Genomic DNA, 20,118 nt, shown 5'->3' on the forward strand with positions numbered 1-20,118 from the left:
TAAAGAGTTGCACACCAGGGCGCCTGGGTGGCTCAGTGGGTTAAGCATCCAACTTTTGATTTCAACTCTGGTCATGATCTCAGTTTGTGGGATCCAGCACCACATCAGGCTCCACGCTGATGGCGTGGAGCCTGCTTGGGAGTCTCTCTCTTCCCCTTCCCCACTCACACACATGGCCTCTCTCTGTCTCAAAAATAAACTTAAAAAAATTAGGCAAAATTAAAAAAAAAAGAAATCACAGTTGACAAAAACAGAGTTGCACACCAATTATAACAAGGTGCAAGTCGTCCTCGGGATTCCTTCCATAAAATACACAAAACTACCAACACCCCACCCTCTGCTCTTGCCATACCCTGGCCCTCACAGTGAAGTACTCAAGAAAGCTTCTACAGAAATAAAAACACACGGTAAGAGCACCTGCCAGAATTTGGAAAGGGTTTCTATAAATTCATATACACCAGAAGACCAGGTTTCAGAAACACTGATCTACAACTTGAAATGAAATCAAACTCAATCATATCTCCCACGAATAATCCTAATCCAAGAATAGCAGACCACAATAAAAACCAGCCTTGAAATCAGCAACCTAGGTTAGGAATTAAGAATGCCACTAAACATATACTAAAACCTTTAAATGTGCATATGCTGTGATGCACAATTTCATTTCTAGAATTTATCCCGAGGTAAATATTCTATCAAGTTCACCATCACTTTGCTTTTAATAATGAAAAAAACACCCACATGTTCAAAAACTGGAGTCGTTTTAAAAAGTTATAGTACTTCCATGTGACGTGATAATATGTAGCATTATACAGATTTGAGTACTGGGAAATGGGGTGTGGCTGAAAAACCACCTACAAATGTGGAAGAAGCTTTGAAACTGGGTCATGAATAGAGACTAGAAGAGTTTGGAGGCACGCCATAGAAAAGCCTAGAAGAAACTGCTGCGGGAAATATGAATGTTAAAGGTGCTTCTGGTGAGGCTTCTGTGGAAACACCATTAAGAAAATGGGACACAAAGGGGTGCCTGGGTGGCTCAGTAGGTTAAATGTCCGACTTCGGCTCAAGTCATGATCTTGCAATCCATGGGTTCGAGCCCCTCATCAGGCTCTGTGCTGACAGCTTGAAGCCTGGAGCCTCCTTCAGATTCTGTGTCTCCCTCTCTCTCTCCCCCTCCCCCACTTGCATTCTGTCTCTCTCACTCTCAGAAATAAACATAAAAGAAAAGAAAACGGAAGACAAGTGACTGGCAGAAAATCTTTGCAAAACATTAACTAACTGAAGGGCGCCTGGGTGGCTCAGTTGGTTAGGCGGCCGACTTTTGCCTCAAGTCATGATCTCATTATGAGTTCGAGCCCCACACTGGGCTCTGTGTTGACAGCTCGGAGCCTGGAGTCTGCTCTGGATTCTGTGTCTCCGTCTCTCTCTCTCTCTCTCTCTCTCTCTGCTCCCTAGCCCCTGCTCACACTGTGTCTCTCTCTCAAAAAAAAAAAAAAACATTAAAAAAAGCAACAATACATAACTCACAATGGACTGGTATCCAAAATATAAAAAGAGCACTTAAAACTCACCAATAAGAAAATGAACAAACCAATTATAAACAGGCACAAAGGGGTGCCTGGGTGGCTCAGTCAGTTAAGTGTCAAAGAGGTGCCTGGGTGGCTCAGTCAGTTAAGTGTCAGACTTCTGATTTCGGCTCATGTCATGATCTCACAGCTGGTGGGATTGAACCCCGTGTCAGGCTCTGTGCTGCCAGTGCAGAGCCTGCTTGGGATCCTCTCTCCCTCTCTCTCTGCCCCTCCCCTACTCAAGTACACAGGCTCTGTCTCTCAAAAAAAATACGTTTTTTAAATGGGCAAAAGATCTAGAAAGACAGTTCACCAAAGATACACAGATGGCAAATAAACACACAAAAAAATGGTCAACATCATACATCATTAGGGAATTGCAAATTCCTTTTAGAATGGTGAAAATCCAGAACACTGACAGCACTAAATGTCGGTGAAGATGAAGCAACAGGAAGTTTGGAAGAACATAGACCAAACTATTAACAGTAGTTACCACCAGGGTGATTGGCCGGAGTACAGGCGGCTATTTATTATATTTTATTTTATGCTCATGAGAATATTAAATTTTCTAATACAATGCAACACGGACAATAAAAAATGTAAGTCTGTCCTAACCGGCCTGCCCATCACAGATCCACTACAGAATTGGACAAGGATCGGACCCTTCATAGCACCTCACTGATCCACTAGTAGGATTCCCCTGACCCTAAACACGGGGAGTGCATTCTGTAATAGCAGGTACACCAAAAGGTAATTTAAAACACTACCTCAAATGGGATCAAGTCTCTAAGGGATATCCAAATAATTACAATGATACATATACAAAAAGAGAAAGTATTAATGAGACAAGAATAAAAACGTTTTACAAAAGAAAAAAATTTTCGATAGGAAAATAAAAGGTTCAGGGGTCAATTTCATTCCTGAAAACATCCCAATCAAACAAAATGGTACTTAAGAAGTAACAGCAAAACAGCATGAATTGTTGCAAATTACAGTGGTTTTTGTTTGTTTTAGTTAGGCTCTGCAAAACTCCCTCACAGGGGCACAGAGCACGGAGACTGAACGTTGAGTAGATGGGCACTGCCTTACTAATGTTTCAACAGAACAGCTCCGTCATATATCTGTTTTACACACTGAACTTCTGTAACTTTCACTAGGGGGAAAAAAAAAGAATATAACTGCTATTCAAGAAAACAGCCCAAAACAAAACAAGCCATCTCCAGAGTTAAAAAAACAAAACTTGACAGTTATCAGCACTACCCCAACTTTGCAAGGACCTAAAACCAAAATGCACACTGATAAATTTCTTAAGTTTTAAAAGAAAAAAACTTTTCATGATGCCAAGAAAAACCTGGTTACTTTTCAATAGTGAAAGGAAGCCAAGAGGAGTAACTCATCTATCCTACTCCTGAATTAATGTAGGAAAAAGAAATTCTTTTAAAATCTTCATGCTAAGGACACAGCTTGATACAAATGAATATATTGCTATGAAACAGAGGAGAAGCAAAAGAAAGTGCAAAAAATAAGAAAACGCAAATTTCTAGCCTCTTCCCCCGAGATTTCAAAAGAAGAACAGGAAGCAGAATAAACATTGATGAAAAACACAACTCAATTGTACAGTATCACCGTCAGGATATCTTCCAGAATGCGGAAAGACATCAACACAAGAAAATGTATATAACATGGAAATAATTCCAGGAGATTAAATTTCTATACAATGGAAGATCTTAAAAAAAAAAAAAAAAAAAAAGAATGGAATTGGTAGAGATAATGATAAAATACAGTAAAATTTCCCTACAATGAATAAACTTGAGTTTTTTTTTTTTGAACCTGAGTCTGTAAATTAAAAGGGGTTCATCAAATGCCAGGCAGAAAATTTCCTTAAAGACATCTCTACTGGGGCTCCCAGCTAGCTCAGTCAGTGAAGTGTACGACTCTTGATCTCAGGGTTGTGAGTTCAAGCTCCACGCTGGGTGTACAGATTGCTTAAAAAAAACTTAAAGATATCTCTACTGTACCAGAGATAAGCTGAAAATGTCAAATTCCAAGGAGTGAAGATAGAATCACACAGATTTCTAGGAAAAAGCAGACTGACAACAAAGAAAATCAGACTTGACATGACATCATCTGAATCTCTAAATGATGAAAGACAAAATGCTATGCACCAGAATTCTAAGGAAGATTATGACCTTAGATACGTCCTTTCAAAGTACATTTCAAGATCTCGGGACTTGGAAGTTTTAGATAGTAAGTCTCCAAAAGTAAGGAGCCTGCTTGGATTCTCTCTCTGTTCCTCCCCTACTCGTGCTCTTTCTCTCTCAAAATAAACAAACGTTAAAAAGAAAAGAAAAAACAACAAGACTTATGCTATTACAGATGTGAAATAGAACATTTTAAATGTAATATTCCCAAACAAGTGAATGTAAGATCCACAGAATTCAAGCAAGTCCATGGATAAATGTGACTTATGAAAAAAGTGGCATTTGAAATTTAAAAAACTTTGGCCTCCCATTTGAAAAAACAACAACAAAAAAACCTTCTGCTTTATACAAAAAGGTTCCAGGGTAATAAAAGCAAAGAGAGCAAAGAGGCTTTAGCTCGCTAATTAAAGCTCTATACTAATAAAGATTCTAAATTGATAACTGTGCTCGGCAAAAAGGACAGCTGCCCTGTTTATGGGACGGAGAGGCAATGCCACATTAGTATAATCCCTAGATTACATTTTTGGTTTTTAAGTTCCTATTTGAGTTCCAATTAGTCAATGAACAGTGTTTCATGTATACAAAAGTGATTCAACACTTCCATACATCACCCAGTGCTCATCCCAAGTGCACTCCTTAATTCCCATCACCTATTTCACCCATTCCCCCACCCATCAGTTTGTTCTCTATAGTTAAGAGTCGGTTTCTTGATTTGTCTCTCTTCCCACCTTTGTTTTGTTTCTTAAATTCCATGAGTAAAATCACGTGGTATTTGTCTTTCTCTAATTTTCCCTAGCATAATACTCTCTAGCTCCATCCATGTTGTTGCAAATGGCCAAGATTTCATTCTTTCTTATGGTTGAATAATATTCCATTGTATACATTTACCACATCTTCTTTATCCATTCATCAATCAATGGACACTTGGGCTGTTTCCATAATTTGGCTATTGCAGATAATGCTGCAATGAACATTAGGGTGCATGTGTCCCTTTCAACTACTATTTTTGTGTTCTCTGGGTAAATATCTAGTAGTGTCATAGGGTAGTTCTAGATTACATTATTAATGTAAAAAATATAACCAAGCACTGGAAAATAAATGCATGGTATTTTTCTTTTAAATGTTTATTTACTTTTGAAAGAGAAAGAAAGCAAGTCCGAGCGAGCAAGGGCAGGGCAGAGAGAGGAGACAGAGGATCTGAAGCAGGCTCTACACTATCAGCATAGAGCCCAGTGTGGGGCTCGAACTCACAGACCATGAGATCATGACCTGAACTGAAGTCAGACGGTTAACCAGCCGCCAGGTGCCCCTAAATGAGTGATATGTTTTTAATAGGCTCAGGTTGGGCTGGGAGTAGGGGTGGGGGCGAACCTTTCCTAGCATCACCATTAAAGTTATCAAGAACTTTAGGGCGCTGGTGGCTCAGCCGTTGGGCGGCCGACTTCGGCTCAGGTCATGATCTCACACTCCGTGAGTTCGAGCCCCGTGTCGGGCTCTGTGTTGACAGCTCAGAGCCTGGAGCCTGTTTCAGATTCTGTGCCTCCTTCTCTCTCTGACCCTCCCCTGTTCACGCTCTGTCTCTGTCTCAAAAATAAACATTAAAAAAAAAAAAAAAAAGAACTTTTACAAATTCAAAAAACATCTTTATTCACGTAAACTAGTACACCCTCTTTAGAGAATTGTATTAATTCACATCTGAAAACTGTTTTTAGGGGAAGAGTTTACACAGATGTGTGTACAGGGCCATTAATTGGATGGACGGTTATTATTTTTTTTAATGGCAAAGCCCCAAATGTCTATCAGTGAGAGATCTTAAACTACAGCACTTCCATATAAAAGAACACTATCACGTCATTAAAAAAACAGATGAGGCAGATCTACGTGCAGGGACATGGAACTATGTCATGATAAACTACAGATGGTGTTTTTGAGAGAGAGAGAGAGAGAGAAAGCACTCGCACAAGCTGGGGAAGGGGAGGGGGAGGGAGAGAGAGAATCTCAAGCAGGCTCCATACCCAGTGCAGAGCCAGATGAAGGGCTTGATCTCACCATGAGATCATGACCTGAGCTGAAATCAAGAGTCCAATGCTTAACTGACTGAGCCACCCAGGCACCCTTTGATAGTGCTTTATTAAAAACAAAAACAAAATGTAATGTTTATTTTATTTTTGAGAAACAGTGCATGCGTGGGGAAGGGGCAGAGAGGGAGATACAGAATCTGAAACAGGTCCCAAGCTGAGCCATCAGCACAGAGCCCACAGCGGGGCTCGAACTTGGACCGGCGAGATGGGAGACACAGGCCGAAGCCGGACGCTTAACCGACAGAGCCACCCAGACGCCCTTGATAGTACTTTTTTAAGAGGACATGGAATCACCTCTTACTATTAGGTGGTATATTGTTTTTACTTTTTTAATAATGTGCATGTATTATCAAAAAAGGAGGGGGGGGGGGAGTTTTTCCATCCCCAAACCAAAAGCTTGTAAATAATTACAAGAAAAAAATGGCTTGACAATGGCTTTTTAATTTCTTACTGACCCAGGAAATTATGCCTTAAATTACAAAAATGTTCACTCCCTTAATAAGAAAAACCCCATTCCCACACTTACATTAGCTGCTTGCTCTCAACAGGAACCTCTGTGTCTTCACTGAGTTCCAATCTATTACGCCTGTAGGTCGAACCAACACTCAATCCATGAATTAATAATAATGAGGCAGAAAGAATTTTCCTCCTCACATTGCCAAGGAAACCTCTCAGCCACAATTCAAACACAGGAGGTGTTTTTAAAACATCTCCCAACTACTGGGAGATTAAGTCCATTTGAATAACCTTTGTCATACTGGAGACAGCTAGGGTTAGTTATCTCCTCAAAAACAAAAACAAAAACAAAAAACCAACAAAAAGAGAGTTCATTTAAAGATGAACTTGAGATTCAAAAGATTATTGGGAAAAAAAAAAATCCATCTTCCATAGCCGAACAATATAATTTAAAAAGAAAGAAGAAAAAGAAAAAAGAAAAAGAACACCAAAATTCAATAAGATCCAATTTCTGGTCTTCAAGATTTCTTCACCTATTAAGAAAAAAACAGAAACCTTCCCCCATCTTTATTATCTGTATAATAAAAGCATACTTGTATGAAAAAATATAGTGTTTTATGTATATAATATACATATACATACATACTAACTGGCTTATACACACACACACACACATACACAAATGTGTAGAAATAAAACATTTGGGTAAGTTTTCCCTTTTAAAATACACTATAAAAGCCTTCAGATTTGGGTTCATTATAAAAATAGTGAACTTACTCTTATACCAAAGTATCATGATGTGTACCAATATGTTACACTAAATTTCGCCCAGCCCACAGAGTAAACATGAAGGGAGATCCTTACACATGTATCAATGTGTATAATACTAATACGGATGTATGTACATCATTATCATCTTTATCATCTTCAGGGAGTGTTTAACCAAAAAAGATAGAAACGTATAGTTATCGAGTAACTACAGAGTGGTGCAGCAAGCTGTAGAAGGCAGAGCAGCATTATAGCCATCCTGAACTGGGACTGTCAAAATACAGAAAGCTTCTATCCAAGGGAAGATTTTTTTTTTCTTCTTTTACAGCAACACCAGTGTCACTGGCATGACATTCAATATTGGCCCTGCAAAGGCTTGCTTATGCAGCCCGATTTTTTTTTTCTTTTTTCTTTTTTTTTTTTTTTTAACAAATGATGGCTACAACTAAAGACTTTGTAATTATTCATTTACTCCAGTTAGTAAAAGGGTAAACTTTGGGAGTTGAAATTTCATTGCACAATGGTACATTTACCATTTAAGAATTTAAAAAAAAAACAAAAACAAAAACAAAAAAAAACAAAAAAACCCCAAAAACAAAAAAAGAACAATTTTGATACAGAGAAATGAGTTCTAAATTTTGAAACCAGCCCCGTAACAAAGCAATTTTGATTCTCATGTAATAAGTACTACATAGTTTCTAGGCTAAATCTTGCCAAATACTATCCAAGACAAAACTAAAATCAAAACTTAAAAAAAAGTGGACACCTTTTACTCACACTTAATACTAGTCAATTTTCCAGGAAATTTTTGGGCAGGGAATATCCCCAAATCTAAAATGAAAAAAAGGAAAAATTGGGATCTTACATTAGTTATTCAGTCTGAAACTTGTAATAGACTTTCACTAAAAGTCATCATTCTCTGGCCTCCCACTCAACCACAGAAACATACTTTGAGAGTGGAAAGGGACTTTAAAGGTCACTGAGATCAATTCTCTTATTTTACCAGTGAGGCAGTGATTCCTAACACCTGAAAATACTGAATGCTTATGTTTAGCTAAGATTAAAAGCCAAAAACCAATCTCACAGTTAAGAATACAATATTATGGATCATTCAGCATATATATTTTAAGACACTTAAGATCACTTACAATGAGAAACATTCTTTGGGACACGGACACTGCATTTGTCAAAAGTATGCTCCTGGGGCTTTTATTCCAATTCCCATTCAATCTTTCTCAATTTCTGTAAACCTATTATGTCATTTGCCCGTATGTGTAAAAAGTACCCATACAATCTTTATTTTATTATCTTCCCACTATTTTATAAAGCTTAAAAAAGGCAACTCAAAGACTAAAAGTAATTTTAGTAATTTTTCCCAATTGTTTTCTAATGTTCCCCTTTTACTTAGATCCAATCCCTAAATATAAAGGGTAACTCTATCACACTCAGTAAGTTGAAATTGTAAAGCTGACCAGTATGAGGAGGCAATTAGAAATTTCCAAATTTCGTGAGTTTTGTTTTTGCCAACTTGTAAGTATGGATGAGGGTTTTTAAAGGAACAGAAAAATGGGAGAGACGGGGAGGAATACCAGCTTAGTATGTTTTCCCTTCAATTTCATTGGTTTCAGAGAAATCAAATTTCCCATGATGGGAGAAATTTTTTTTACTTAAAACCAATTACAATTCAATCTACCAGCCAGAAATAGCCTAAAGCCTTTCAATGCTGCACTATATTTTTTAAGTTAAAAAATACCTTTTCTCTCTTAATTGGTATAAACAAAATTTCAAGTGACAGCTATATTGAGTTACTACTATGAAATTTTTAATTTTCACTTTGTCAACATTATTACCTCTGAGGAATTTTCAGCACTCTTTGTGTTTTCAGGTTTCCCCAGATGTGTGTATTAAGAATAATTAGTGTAACTATGTTTAACAACTATAGCAATTAGGATACAGTAACATAGCAACAAGTTGCCCATTTCAAATGGAAAAAGGAAAAAGAAATTAAGGTAATATTTCTTTTTCATTGCTTTGAATAACTTCATTCCCAGGATCCCAGCTCAGAACCAATGTAGAATAATCATAGTTAACATTTTTCAAGTTCATTTTCAAAAACATCAGCTGTTCTATATTGTCAAAGTCCAGGCTCATGATCTGTTTTGGATGAAACTGGCTATTTGCAGTAAAGATACATTCAGATTGCCAACTACACATGGGGCAGCTTAGATACTGAATGGCAACTTGGGTCAAAGCTGGCCATATGCTCACCTTCCTCTGCCAGTAAATCAAAGGGTCACCACCTCCTGAGATCTCTGAATACTTCTCTTTGAAGTATTCATCCACTACTGCTATGGCAGAAGGAAACATGAAGCTTTTGCTTCCAATGGCAACATTATCTGCAGCTGAGCTATCAAAAGACCCTGAACTGGAGGTGCCTTCTCTTATAGATGAGGTAAACGAATCAGCTCCTACGATGCCTGAGGGACCAGAAGCATCTGAAGTCGCAATATGGCAGACCTCTGAAGATTCCATATAGTTGCAAACTTCTTCTGCAAGGATCTGCTTGTAAGTTTCTAAATCAGCACCTTGAGGGAAAAAGTCTTCTAAACTGTTTTTAAAGCAAGGGTCTAACAAAGCAGCCAAGATACAAGGCTTGGATTTGAGCATGGCGCTCAGGAGGGAATCAGTTTCAAGTTTCAGAGATAAACTGTCCACCAGATTGAGTGCCTGAGTAATACCTCTTATTTGAAAATCTTCTCTGAGTTTCTGCAGAGAAAGAAGTAGATGATGGATTAGGGGTAGCACCTGATTCAATCCTGTGGTCCTGACACTCACTTTCTGGGTGGCCTCCTCAAATGGTTTCAGAATATCGCAAACATAAGTCATTAGAGTCCACTGAAGGGAGGTGAGCACAACTCCACTGGCTCTGCCAAGGCTATGGTGAACTGAATAGCAATGCTCCAAGAGCCATTTTAACATATAAAAGGTAGAAATCCAATGGCCAGTTTCATCCTGCTTCAAATTCTTCCACGGGAGTTGGTGATCGTTTTGGAACTCTTGCAGTATCTGACGAGCTTTGACTGAATGACTAAAATGATGACAGGTTTTCCTAGCAGCTACTAACATATTCTCAATGCTTTTGTGCTCACAGAAGAAGTCCTGAATGACTATATTTAAACAATGCAGGAAGCACGGCACATGGGTAAAACCACCATCTTTGATTGCATGTACCACATTAGAAGAATTGTCAGAAACAATGAAGCTAGGAATGAGGAAATTAGGAGAAAGCCACAGACCAATCTGGTCATTTAGTTCTTGTAAAATGTTGGTTATCAAACAGTCTTTGGCCAAACCTGTCACACAAAGTACTGCCCACTTTCTAAAATTGGGGGTCCTGCCATTACTAGAAGGTGCAGTTTCCAAAGAGACCCAGTGTACAGTCACAATGAAATAGTCCGTGGATGGGTCGTGGGTCCAGATGTCCACAGTCAAGTGGATCTTTTGGCTTTGAACATTCTCCAAAGTTAAGAAAATTTTTTCTCTGACCCAATCATACAACTGAGGTACAGCCTTCGTGAAAAAGTAAGTCTCAGATGGTAATCTATAGTCGGGGGCCACAATCTGCATGAACCTCTGAAAGGCTGGGGTTGAGAAGTAGTTGTAAGGATGCATATCCTCCACAATCATCTGAATAATTGCCTGACTTATTTGACTTGAGACTGAATTTTCGGAATATGTTGTGTCTCTCTCCTGTGCATGGGTCAGAGTGTCTTGCTCTGCAACAGGATTAGGACTCTCAGATCTTCTACTATTTTCCACCTCTAATACAGGAGGTTCGTCTGAATCAGAGTCACTAAGGTCCTCGGCTGTTAAACTGTGGTTGCCTGTAGACTTCTCTCCATGCAGAGGATCGCTTAAGAGATCATTTCTCTCAGTCTCAGTCTCATCTAATCCATTCCCAACCGCACCACTGTCTTTGTTGGCAACGGCCCAATGGATGGGATGTGTGGCCTGCAAGTGTCGTTGAAGCGTTGATGTTCCCAAGTGAGAACCTGGCCTACCCCGGCTCACGCTCCGTTTACATATATTACACACAGCTCTTGAGATGTGCTGAGGATCAGTATAAAAAAAATTCCAAACCGCAGATGTCTTGGCTCTTGTCCCGGGAATTAAGGCATGCTTGACAATGTTACTTTTGATGAGAAATCTCCCTCTTTCTGCCCTCAGGGCATCAGATACCGATTTATCACGTTTCTTACCCATTCTGTTTTCATCTAATGGATCAGTAGAGATATATTCAAAGCTTCCACTGCTTCCAGCAGAAGAGGGAGATAAAGGCACATCCAAAGGAAAATCCTCCTCCCCACTAGTGACTCCAAATTTGTTGGCCCTGGTCCAGTGAGGTGAATGCCTTGCCTGCAGATGTCGTTGTAGAGTAGATGTCCCCAGATGGCTGCCTGGTTTACCCCTGCTGACACTTTTTTCACAGAGGTTACAAATAGCTCGCCAGGTATACTGGGGGTCAACGTGAAAGAAGTGCCACACAATGGAGGTCTTGGCTCTGGTGCTGGGTAGGTAGATCTGTTTCTCTATATTGCTCTCGAAAAGACTTTCTTCATCCTGCTCATGGGCACTGGAAGCTAATAAAGCAGGCGCATCCGCAACAGGCCTCCCAGATGCCAAATCCTTACTAAACTTTTTTGCAAGGAGCAGTTTTTTTCTTCGCCTTTTCCCCTTGATCCGTAAACCCTTCTTCCTTTTCTTTTTAGCAGGCAATTTTGCCTCTTTATCCATTCCTTCGGCCACCATCTTCCCCTCTACCACATCATCTTCATCTGTGTTAGAATTAATAGGAACACATCCCAGAATCCCAGCACCGCTAAAAGTGTTGCATCTTCGGCCAGGAGAGAGCGAGGAAACTGGTGCGCTTAAGGTACATACACTCATTCTCTTTATGTCTCCAAAATTCGTACCAGAATCTCTTAGTGGGTTTATCACTCAAGCAGAAATACAGCTGTTCCTCTCTAATCGCATCACCTTGTCTCCAATTTCGATGGGGAATCAAATTCCCTTGGGAACAATGACTTCCAAGCCAGGTTATTTTTGGAAGAAAAGTGACAGCAATGGAGAACATTCCCAAACTCTTTCTTATAGGGCTTTATGATCCCTTCCAGCTTCTGAGTTCTGAATCTGAATTCAAACAGTCCAATCTCTTCGTGTTATAGAAAAAAAGGAACTGAGGGCCACCTTCCCAGAGTCATAGAGTTAGCAGCAGCTAGAAGCCAGGTCTTCCAAATCCCAGGTCCATGTTCTCTCTGGTTCATCAAGAACTATCTCTGCTTGAAATGCCTTCAGCTTTTAAAATGTGTATTTTTAGGATGCGTCATGGTAGCAACATCAATTTCCCTTAGTTCTGAAATTATTTCATTTCAGGAAACCTCACTTAAACAAAAACATAGTGCATCATTCAACATTCATCATTTAGGACTGTGATTTGACAATACAACCCAAAAAGTCAAATCCGGGAAATATAAAGCAAACTCCACATACTGGTCATTAACAGCATACGCTAATTGAGCCCTTTCAGCTCTAAATAACAAGAATTCAATTTTTAAAAATGCGGGTGGCTAAAAAAAAGGGATTTGGGAGTATAAATTTGTAAGGTTCACAAGCTGCATTTTCAATTTACTGTTTGTATCAAGAGTTAATCCAAATTTCGTTCTGCCACATTTTTAGACTGGGGAAGCTTTACTGCCTATAAAGGAGTAACTCACGAGTTGAACTCTATGGGAGCAGCAAGAACTGAAATCTGAGCTGTAAACCACTTTCATTGCTTTTCGGTTGATCCCTCCCCTTCCCCCAACACCTACATACATTTACCCTAAAAAGCATCGCTATCACTAGTTCCACAGCCTCCTTCTCAAGGTCCAGAACCAAGGCCTGCAAGATGTCAACAACATGGGCCTTCCCCATAGGAATCCGCACCGATTATGGGAGCTTAGGGGGTGTTCTTCATTACGGTTTCATCAATCCTACAAGGAGAACGGAAGTGTCCCTGTTGTTCTTGACTCCGATGCGGAGGGCTGGGGTGGGAGTTAATTAAGGTAAGGAAGGGGTGTAGGATACCGGATTAAGGTCGGTGGCTTTCTGTATGTGGAGTTTGAGAGTGTCTCCCAAGTAGTGGGACCCTGGAGAGGAATGAGAGTAGGTAAATTCAGCTCCTGGCACTCAGTTTGATTTAGGCAGTGGGGGACCGCTAAACTGGGGAAACTGTTGTCGCGAAGAAAGCGATCCAGTGTCAGATCTCTCTTCGGGAGTCGGGAACAAGCCGGCTTTCCGGGGCTGCGGCGGGCTCCTACGGTTTCGCCAACACCGGATGTGGGGGAGGGGAGGAAGGTTGTTGGGAAAGGAGCAGGCGCCGTGGGGGTGGGGTGCAGCGGGTGGGGGTGGGGTGGACGGGAACTGTGAGCGGGAGCCCGAGGCTCCCAGCTCGCCCCGGCGAGGGCGGCGGGCCGGAGGTGGGGGAAGGGGGGGGGGGTCGTTACGGCGGGGCCAAAGGACCCGCTCTGACTTCCCGGGCTAGGCCGCAACCCGGGGGCGAGGGGAGGCCGCGGCCACTCCCCTCGCCCTCTCCCCCACCTCCCCTGCCCCGAGCCACCGGGAATCAAAAAACGGGTCTAGTTACCAGAGAACAGAAACTTTACCGAACCGCCGACACTGTCCCCGACTCCCGCTTGCTGCCACGTCTTTCTTCTTTCTTAGCCGCTACCGCCCGCCGTCCTCACAGCAGCAACACCAGCAGAAATCCAAGACTGCCAGCGTCAAAGATGGCGCCTGGCTACAGGCTCAGCTCTAGGACCCGGCCAGTAAAAGTGCCAGCACGACGCAAAGAGAAAGCATTCTGGGAGATGTAGTTTCCTCTGTGAGGCGAGGCTTAAGATGGCTTCCCCGAGTCGCAGGGTCACGTGAGAGGGGAGGCGCTAGGACGCGGGGTAACTTCCCTGGCGAGGAACGCGTTTCAGGAACTTACGGGTTTCTTGAAACCGTCTTTGGTTTAAAAAAAAAGTTTTTCTTTTCATTTTTAATTGAGTGAGGTAATAAGCGCGAAAGCCGCGAGAACTGTGTCTATAGACAGTAGGCCCTCAGTGTATTCTTACCAAAGAATTTGCTTCATGAATAAATCGCCTCAACCGTGTATAGTTTTAATTTAGAAATAAACTGCTTGCCCCACGCAGCGTGGAAGCATCGGTGCATTTATTTTTGTTTGAAGAGGTGAAATTGAGTTTGGATGGGTTTCTTTATGTTTTTATATTGAAAAAATAATTCATGCTCATTACAAAGTTCATGACGGTTGGAGTACGGAAAGGGAAAAAACATCTGGCCACTCCATTATTAACATTATCCTTTACTTTCCAATTTGAATGTTTACCTTTTTTTCTCTGATTATAAGAGAAATATATAAGTCGTTTTTAAAAGTTTTAAATAACACAGAACTGAAGAACGTTTAACTCTCCGTTAATTTCATTCCTGCAAAATCATCTCTCACTAATTTAGCATATATTCTAACGCTTTTGTGTGCAAATATATCTAAATCCATTACTCTTGATACAGTAGGAGCCCAAGATCCCCTCTGGGTTGGTGGCTCAACAGAACTTCCTTCGATGGCAACATTTTACCAAACTTGGGTAAAGGATACAGTGCTGCTACTAAGAAAGCATACGTTTGACAGTAAAGCGGATGGGACTGCAGGCACCTTTTATTTCCTCTTAGGCTTGTTCTGCCAGCTACCAGCTTGGTGTGGGAGCCTCAGCCAGTCCAGGTCAGAGCAGTCCGGGGGCTCCTCACTCTTGGGCTTTTAATCTCCTTTCATAGTGAGAAGGCACCTTAGAATCCCAGTCCCATCCCTGCCTTATATGACAATACTCTGATTGCCATGTCAACCAGGCCTGCCAAGCAGGTGCCTGGTAACCAATTCCTGTCTGTGCCACAACACCTAGGGTGTTTCAACTTAGCAGAAGGCCTGCCACACAGTTGAAGGGTTTTTCAGGCTAGGGCTTTACAAGCTCCAGTCCTGGTCTGATTGGTATACTGGATATAGTTATATCATATTTCATCAAATCTAAGGGATCCTTGATTGTAAGACACATCTTTTTTTTTTTTTAATTTTTTTAACGTTTATTTATTTTTGAGACAGAGAGAGACAGAGCATGAACGGGGGAGGGTCAGAGAGAGAGGGAGACACAGAATCTGAAACAGGCTTCAGGCTCTGAGCAGTCAGCACAGAGCCCGACGTGGGGCTCGAACTCACAGACCGCGAGATCGTGACCTGAGCCGAAGTCGGACGCTTAACTGACTGAGCCACCCAGGCACCCCAAGACACATCTTATTTTACGGAACTCTAAGACAAAAAAACCCGCCAATTAAACTCTGACCAGCCACTGATCAGAGATATGAACAGCTGAAAGGATATATGTTTTAGAATGAGTGAAACACAGTATTTTTGAGATATGAACAAGCCAACGCTATGCATATTGTTTTGCAGTTTGCTTTTCTCCCCCCCACTTTACAATGTATCTTGAATATTTTTTAATGGTTGTCAGTGCTTAGAGGCCTGGCTTCTTTTTAACAGTTCCCAATGCCTCTGTAAAGCTGTTTTGCAGTAAGTTTCAGCAGGGTATGAATAATGGGAGGCAGACATCACGGGGGTCTATCTTGGACGCCTGCTACTGTAGGTATTAGTGACGACTGGATTTTTCCCTTCCAATTTTACACGTGATGACTGAATTTTCCGCAGACTAGCTTGTAACTCCATACATTTCAAACCTTGTCTCTCCTCCGCAATCTACATGCTACTTACATCAAGATGGGACCTCAGGCCCTATGGCTTTGGGTCATAATGCCAGATGAGTCCACATTGTGGGTAATAGGGCTATTGGGTGATGGATCATTTAAGAAAAGACAGACTCCTTCTCATTACTATCACCATCCTCATTTACCTTACACCAAACGTACTCCTAAGTTTAAGTTGCTGTGCTAGGCATTGTGGGGCATCCCAAATGGGCCCAAGATGTGGAAAGGCCAATGTGGAACTTTCCTGGAAGACATGATAAATATAAAGGTAAATACCAGGTAGTGCACCCCAAGTGTCCAACCGTGGTTCAGACTTGGGGTTACAAGCGTACTTACATGAGACAGGTGCATGTGTATATGAGTATGGCGAGTGGCTGTAAGGATAAAACTTGAGAATGCACGCCTTAGCAAAAGGGCCAGCTCTTACCACTCAGCTCCCGCCCATTCTTGCCAGGAGGGGATGCAGACACAGTGTCACCACATCTTCTGATTTTTTAAGAGAAACTAGAAATTTAGGGTGTTATGTGCAAATTTCTGATTTGTCAATTTGGAAGCTAATTCCAATGAAACAACAACAAACAACCACTTTGTGGGCCGGTCTGCACCTTCTACTTTCGTTCTAGGAGGGTTAGAAAGGCAGAGGTGGCCATTGAAAAGTGCAGTCTCTCAGGAAATGCTTTCTGGAGGGAGTGAGACTTGAGTGAGTGGAAAAGAGGCCAGAGGTGAGAGGTAAGTGAAGACAAGGGAAAACCCCTCAAGGGGGGAGGAGAGAAAATCAGCTGGAGGAGTCTCCAGGTTATAGAAAGAGAAAACCCCGCAAAAGTAGGTTGCAGCAAGATTCTAGAAGACCCTGAATGTTGGGAAGGTATTTGAATACTATTGCCTACATAGTAGGGATCCCTTGAAGGCTTTGGAACAGGAACAAAAAGGTAGAAAGTTTGTAGAAAGGTAGGAAGTTTGCAAAATTGTGTCAGAAAGGCTGTAATAGTGGTGATACTCGGTCTCTTGTATTTTAAACCTGTCTCTCCATAGTTGTTCTCCAAAGCCTAGTAACATATAAGACTCTCCCTTCTATTTAAAAAAAAGAAAAGAAAAGGAAAGGAAAGGAAAGGAAAGGAAAGGAAAGAAAAGGAAAAAGAAAAGAAAGGGTGGTGAGGAAGTCTTATGCTCAATTCCTTATTTTCCTCTGGCACACCTAATTTCTCACCTTATCTTCATTGCCAAGTTCCTTGGCTACTTTTTCACCTCACATACACTCTTCAATGTATTTCATTTAGATTTATATCCTCACGGCTTCTCCGAAATTACTGCAGTGGGTTCATTCGTCTTAAATTGAATGGCTCTTTTTCAGTGCTTCTTTTCCTTCTTCTTCTTTGCAACCAACTTATATTATTAGTAGACTATTATTATTATTGTCATTATTATTTGCCAGGCACTATGCTAATGGTTTTATATACATCCAATTTAATACTCAAAATAACTCTGTGGGATTACTGTTATTATCACTATTACTTAAGTAATACTATTTTTTTTTAAGTTTGTTTCTTTTGAGAGAGAGTGAGCAAGTGGGGGAGGGGCAGAGAGAGAAAGAGAATCCTAAGCAGGCTCCACACTGTGAGCACGGAGCCCAATGCAGGGCTTCAGCTCACAAACCATGAGATCATGACCTGAGCTGAAGTTGGACGCTTAATTGAGCCACTCAGGAGCCCCAGTTAACTAATATTATTAACCTTTTTTTTTTTTTTTTTTACAAACATTTATAAAGTTCGACTGATGAGTCCAAGGGGTCATTGCTGGTATGTGGCAATACTAACCACACCCACATCTGTCCAACTCCAAATCATTATACAATCATTTGACCTTCATTCGCCAATTTTCTCTCTTTAAACTCACCGTCCCATGGTTTAAAGGACAAAATTCTATCGGTTTCCTTCCAAATTCTCTGGCTGCCTGTGGTCTAGTTTTGTTGCATTTCCCTCTTTCTCTATCCCTCACTTAATCATTGATGTTCCCCGGGATTCAGTCCTTTGCCCTCATCTTTTCTCACTCTGCATTCTCTCTGGGTTATCCCTCCATTTCCTTGGTTTCAACTAGGAATTAGTTCTATGTTGCGAGTCTCAGATCTGTATCTCTGACCCAGATCTCTGTCCAACTGCCTACAGGAATCTTCATTTGGATGTTCCTGAGTCCCTTGAAATTCAGCATACCAAAACGAAATCACCACCTCTCCAACGTCTCTTCCTCTTCCGGAGGTCTTTCTCTTAGCAGATGGCATCACCTGCCATCCACCCAGTTACTGAGCTCAGGAATCTGGAAGTTAATGAGGACTCTTCCCTTTTCCTCACCTCCCATATCCAAATACTTAGCAGTCCTATTGGCTTTACCTCCTGCTATCTCTTGAATCTGCATTTTTCTTTTCCGTTCCCACTGCCTCTGCTTAGTTGAGGCTTTTATCGCTTGTTGCTTCTTTTCCAGATCGCTGCCACACCTCTTCGTTGGTTTTACTACCTTCCCATCTTGCCCTCTCATGTCTCCCTTCTAAACAACCACAGAATTCTCTTCTAAAATGCAAGTATAGGGGCACCGGACTGGCTCAGTCAGAAGACCGTGCGACTCTTGATCTCGGGGTTGCGAGTTCATGCCCCATGTTGGGTGCAGAGATCACTTAAAATAAATAAAATTATGGGGCCCCTGGGTGGCTCAGTCGGTTACACATCCGACTTTGGCTCAGGTCATGATCTCGCAGCTTGTGAGTTCTGTCTCTGCGCTGACAGCTGGGAGCCTGGAGCCTCCTTCAGATTCTGTGTCTTCCTCTCTCACTGCCCCTCCCCCACTCGTGCTCTGTCTGTCTGTCTCTCTCAATATTAAACACTAGGGGCACCTGGCTGGCGCAGTTAAGCATCCGATTCTTGATCTCACAGTTCGTGAGTTCAAGCCCACCATCTGGCTCTGCCCTGATGTTGTGGAGGGTCAGCGAGAGGGAGAGACAAAATGGTACTAGTTAGAATTTTGTGTGTGTGTGTGTGTATATATATATATATATATATATGTACATATGTTACTTTTGTTATAAAAACTAGCTTCAAAAAAGACACCTCTATACTTTGACCCAGCAATTCTACATCTAGAAGTTTATCCCATACTTGTACTTACACGTGAACAAAAATGACATATGTACATGGATATGACTTCACCTACCTATAAATATGATAATGGCTAAATTTAGAGTAGTACAGCTCTATAATGCAGTTCTATGCTGTCATGAAGAACAATGATGTGCTTTATACTATGTACTTTATACTGTGTATTAATGTGTATAGGCATGCAAAAGAACATTATTTAATGTTACCATTTGTATATATAGAATGGTCTTTGGAAGGGTTCCTAAGAGTAGCTGCTTCTGGGGCGTCTGGGTGTCTCAGTCGGTTAAACATCCAACTTTGGCTCAGCTCATGATCTCACGGTTCGTGAGTTCGAGCCCTGAATTGGGCTCTGTAGTGGCAGTGCAGAACCTGCTTTGGATCCTCTGTGCCCCCCCCCCCCGCCCCTCCCCTGCTCACACACACACTTTCTCTTTCTCTCTCAAAAATAAACAACAACAAAAAAAAGAAGAGTAATTGCTTTGGGGAGGGTCAAGGGAACAGGTATGGGAAGAAACTTACTTTTCACTGGCTTTTAGTGTTCGAATTTTATACTGTGTTTACGAACTAATCTACTCATTTTTTTCAATGCATATAATGTGAATAGGTAATATAATCCATCTCATGAGAGGAAGCAGAGTTTACTTGTATTGTCCTACACTGACTGGAAGCCATAATGCTTTTCAAGCTTGTCCATCACTGTGATGAATGAATTAATACTGATTTTTTGTAGATATACAGTATTATGCAAAATGAAGAGAGACTATACAAGTAATGACTTTCTTGCATTCCCTGATGAACTGCCTAACTATTGTTTTATGTAGGACAGAGCCTGATACGTAGGGTATAATTGAAACTATACTGGTCACTCCTCTTAGCTTTTCTTCCATGTTCACAAATACATGATGTCTCTATATTATAAGAGCTTTAAAACACATTTTTTTGGTTTTTGTTTATTTATTTTTGAGACAGAGCGCAAGTGGGGGAGGGGCAGAGAGAGAGGGAGACACAGAATCTGAAACAGGCTCCAGGCTCTGAGCTGTCAGCACAGAGC

At 41.2% G+C, this 20,118-nt stretch overlaps 2 protein-coding genes across 8 annotated transcripts in view; both read right to left on the bottom strand.

Annotated features, from left to right (window-relative positions):
- Window positions 1-13,900, bottom strand: part of ZC3H11A (zinc finger CCCH-type containing 11A) — a 43,923-nt gene extending 30,023 nt beyond the window's left edge. Inside the window, exons 1-4 of one of the 7 annotated variants that reach the window (XM_053209658.1) lie at window positions 13,760-13,900; window positions 13,201-13,262; window positions 7,852-7,905; window positions 6,377-6,436 (exon numbers count right to left, since the gene is read on the bottom strand). The gene's annotated coding sequence lies outside the window, so the exon portion shown is untranslated. The other 6 variants (XM_053209661.1, XM_053209657.1, XM_053209659.1 and 3 more) reach the window with 6 other exon arrangements.
- Window positions 6,718-12,961, bottom strand: ZBED6 (zinc finger BED-type containing 6). The gene has a single exon (XM_053209655.1). It carries the CDS (start codon window positions 12,019-12,021, stop codon window positions 9,079-9,081), a length of 2,943 nt encoding a protein of 980 aa, XP_053065630.1. The 5' UTR covers window positions 12,022-12,961; the 3' UTR covers window positions 6,718-9,078.
- Window positions 13,901-20,118: the final 6,218 nt, after the last annotated feature.

Source organism: Acinonyx jubatus, chromosome E4 (assembly GCF_027475565.1).
Source record: "Acinonyx jubatus isolate Ajub_Pintada_27869175 chromosome E4, VMU_Ajub_asm_v1.0, whole genome shotgun sequence".
NCBI classification, from domain to species: domain Eukaryota; kingdom Metazoa; phylum Chordata; class Mammalia; order Carnivora; family Felidae; genus Acinonyx; species Acinonyx jubatus.

Bases quoted from the DNA above. Each gene is read 5' to 3' on its own strand.
- ZBED6 (XM_053209655.1), bottom strand. From the start codon at position 12,021: ATGAGTGTATGTACCTTAAGCGCACCAGTTTCCTCGCTCTCTCCTGGC.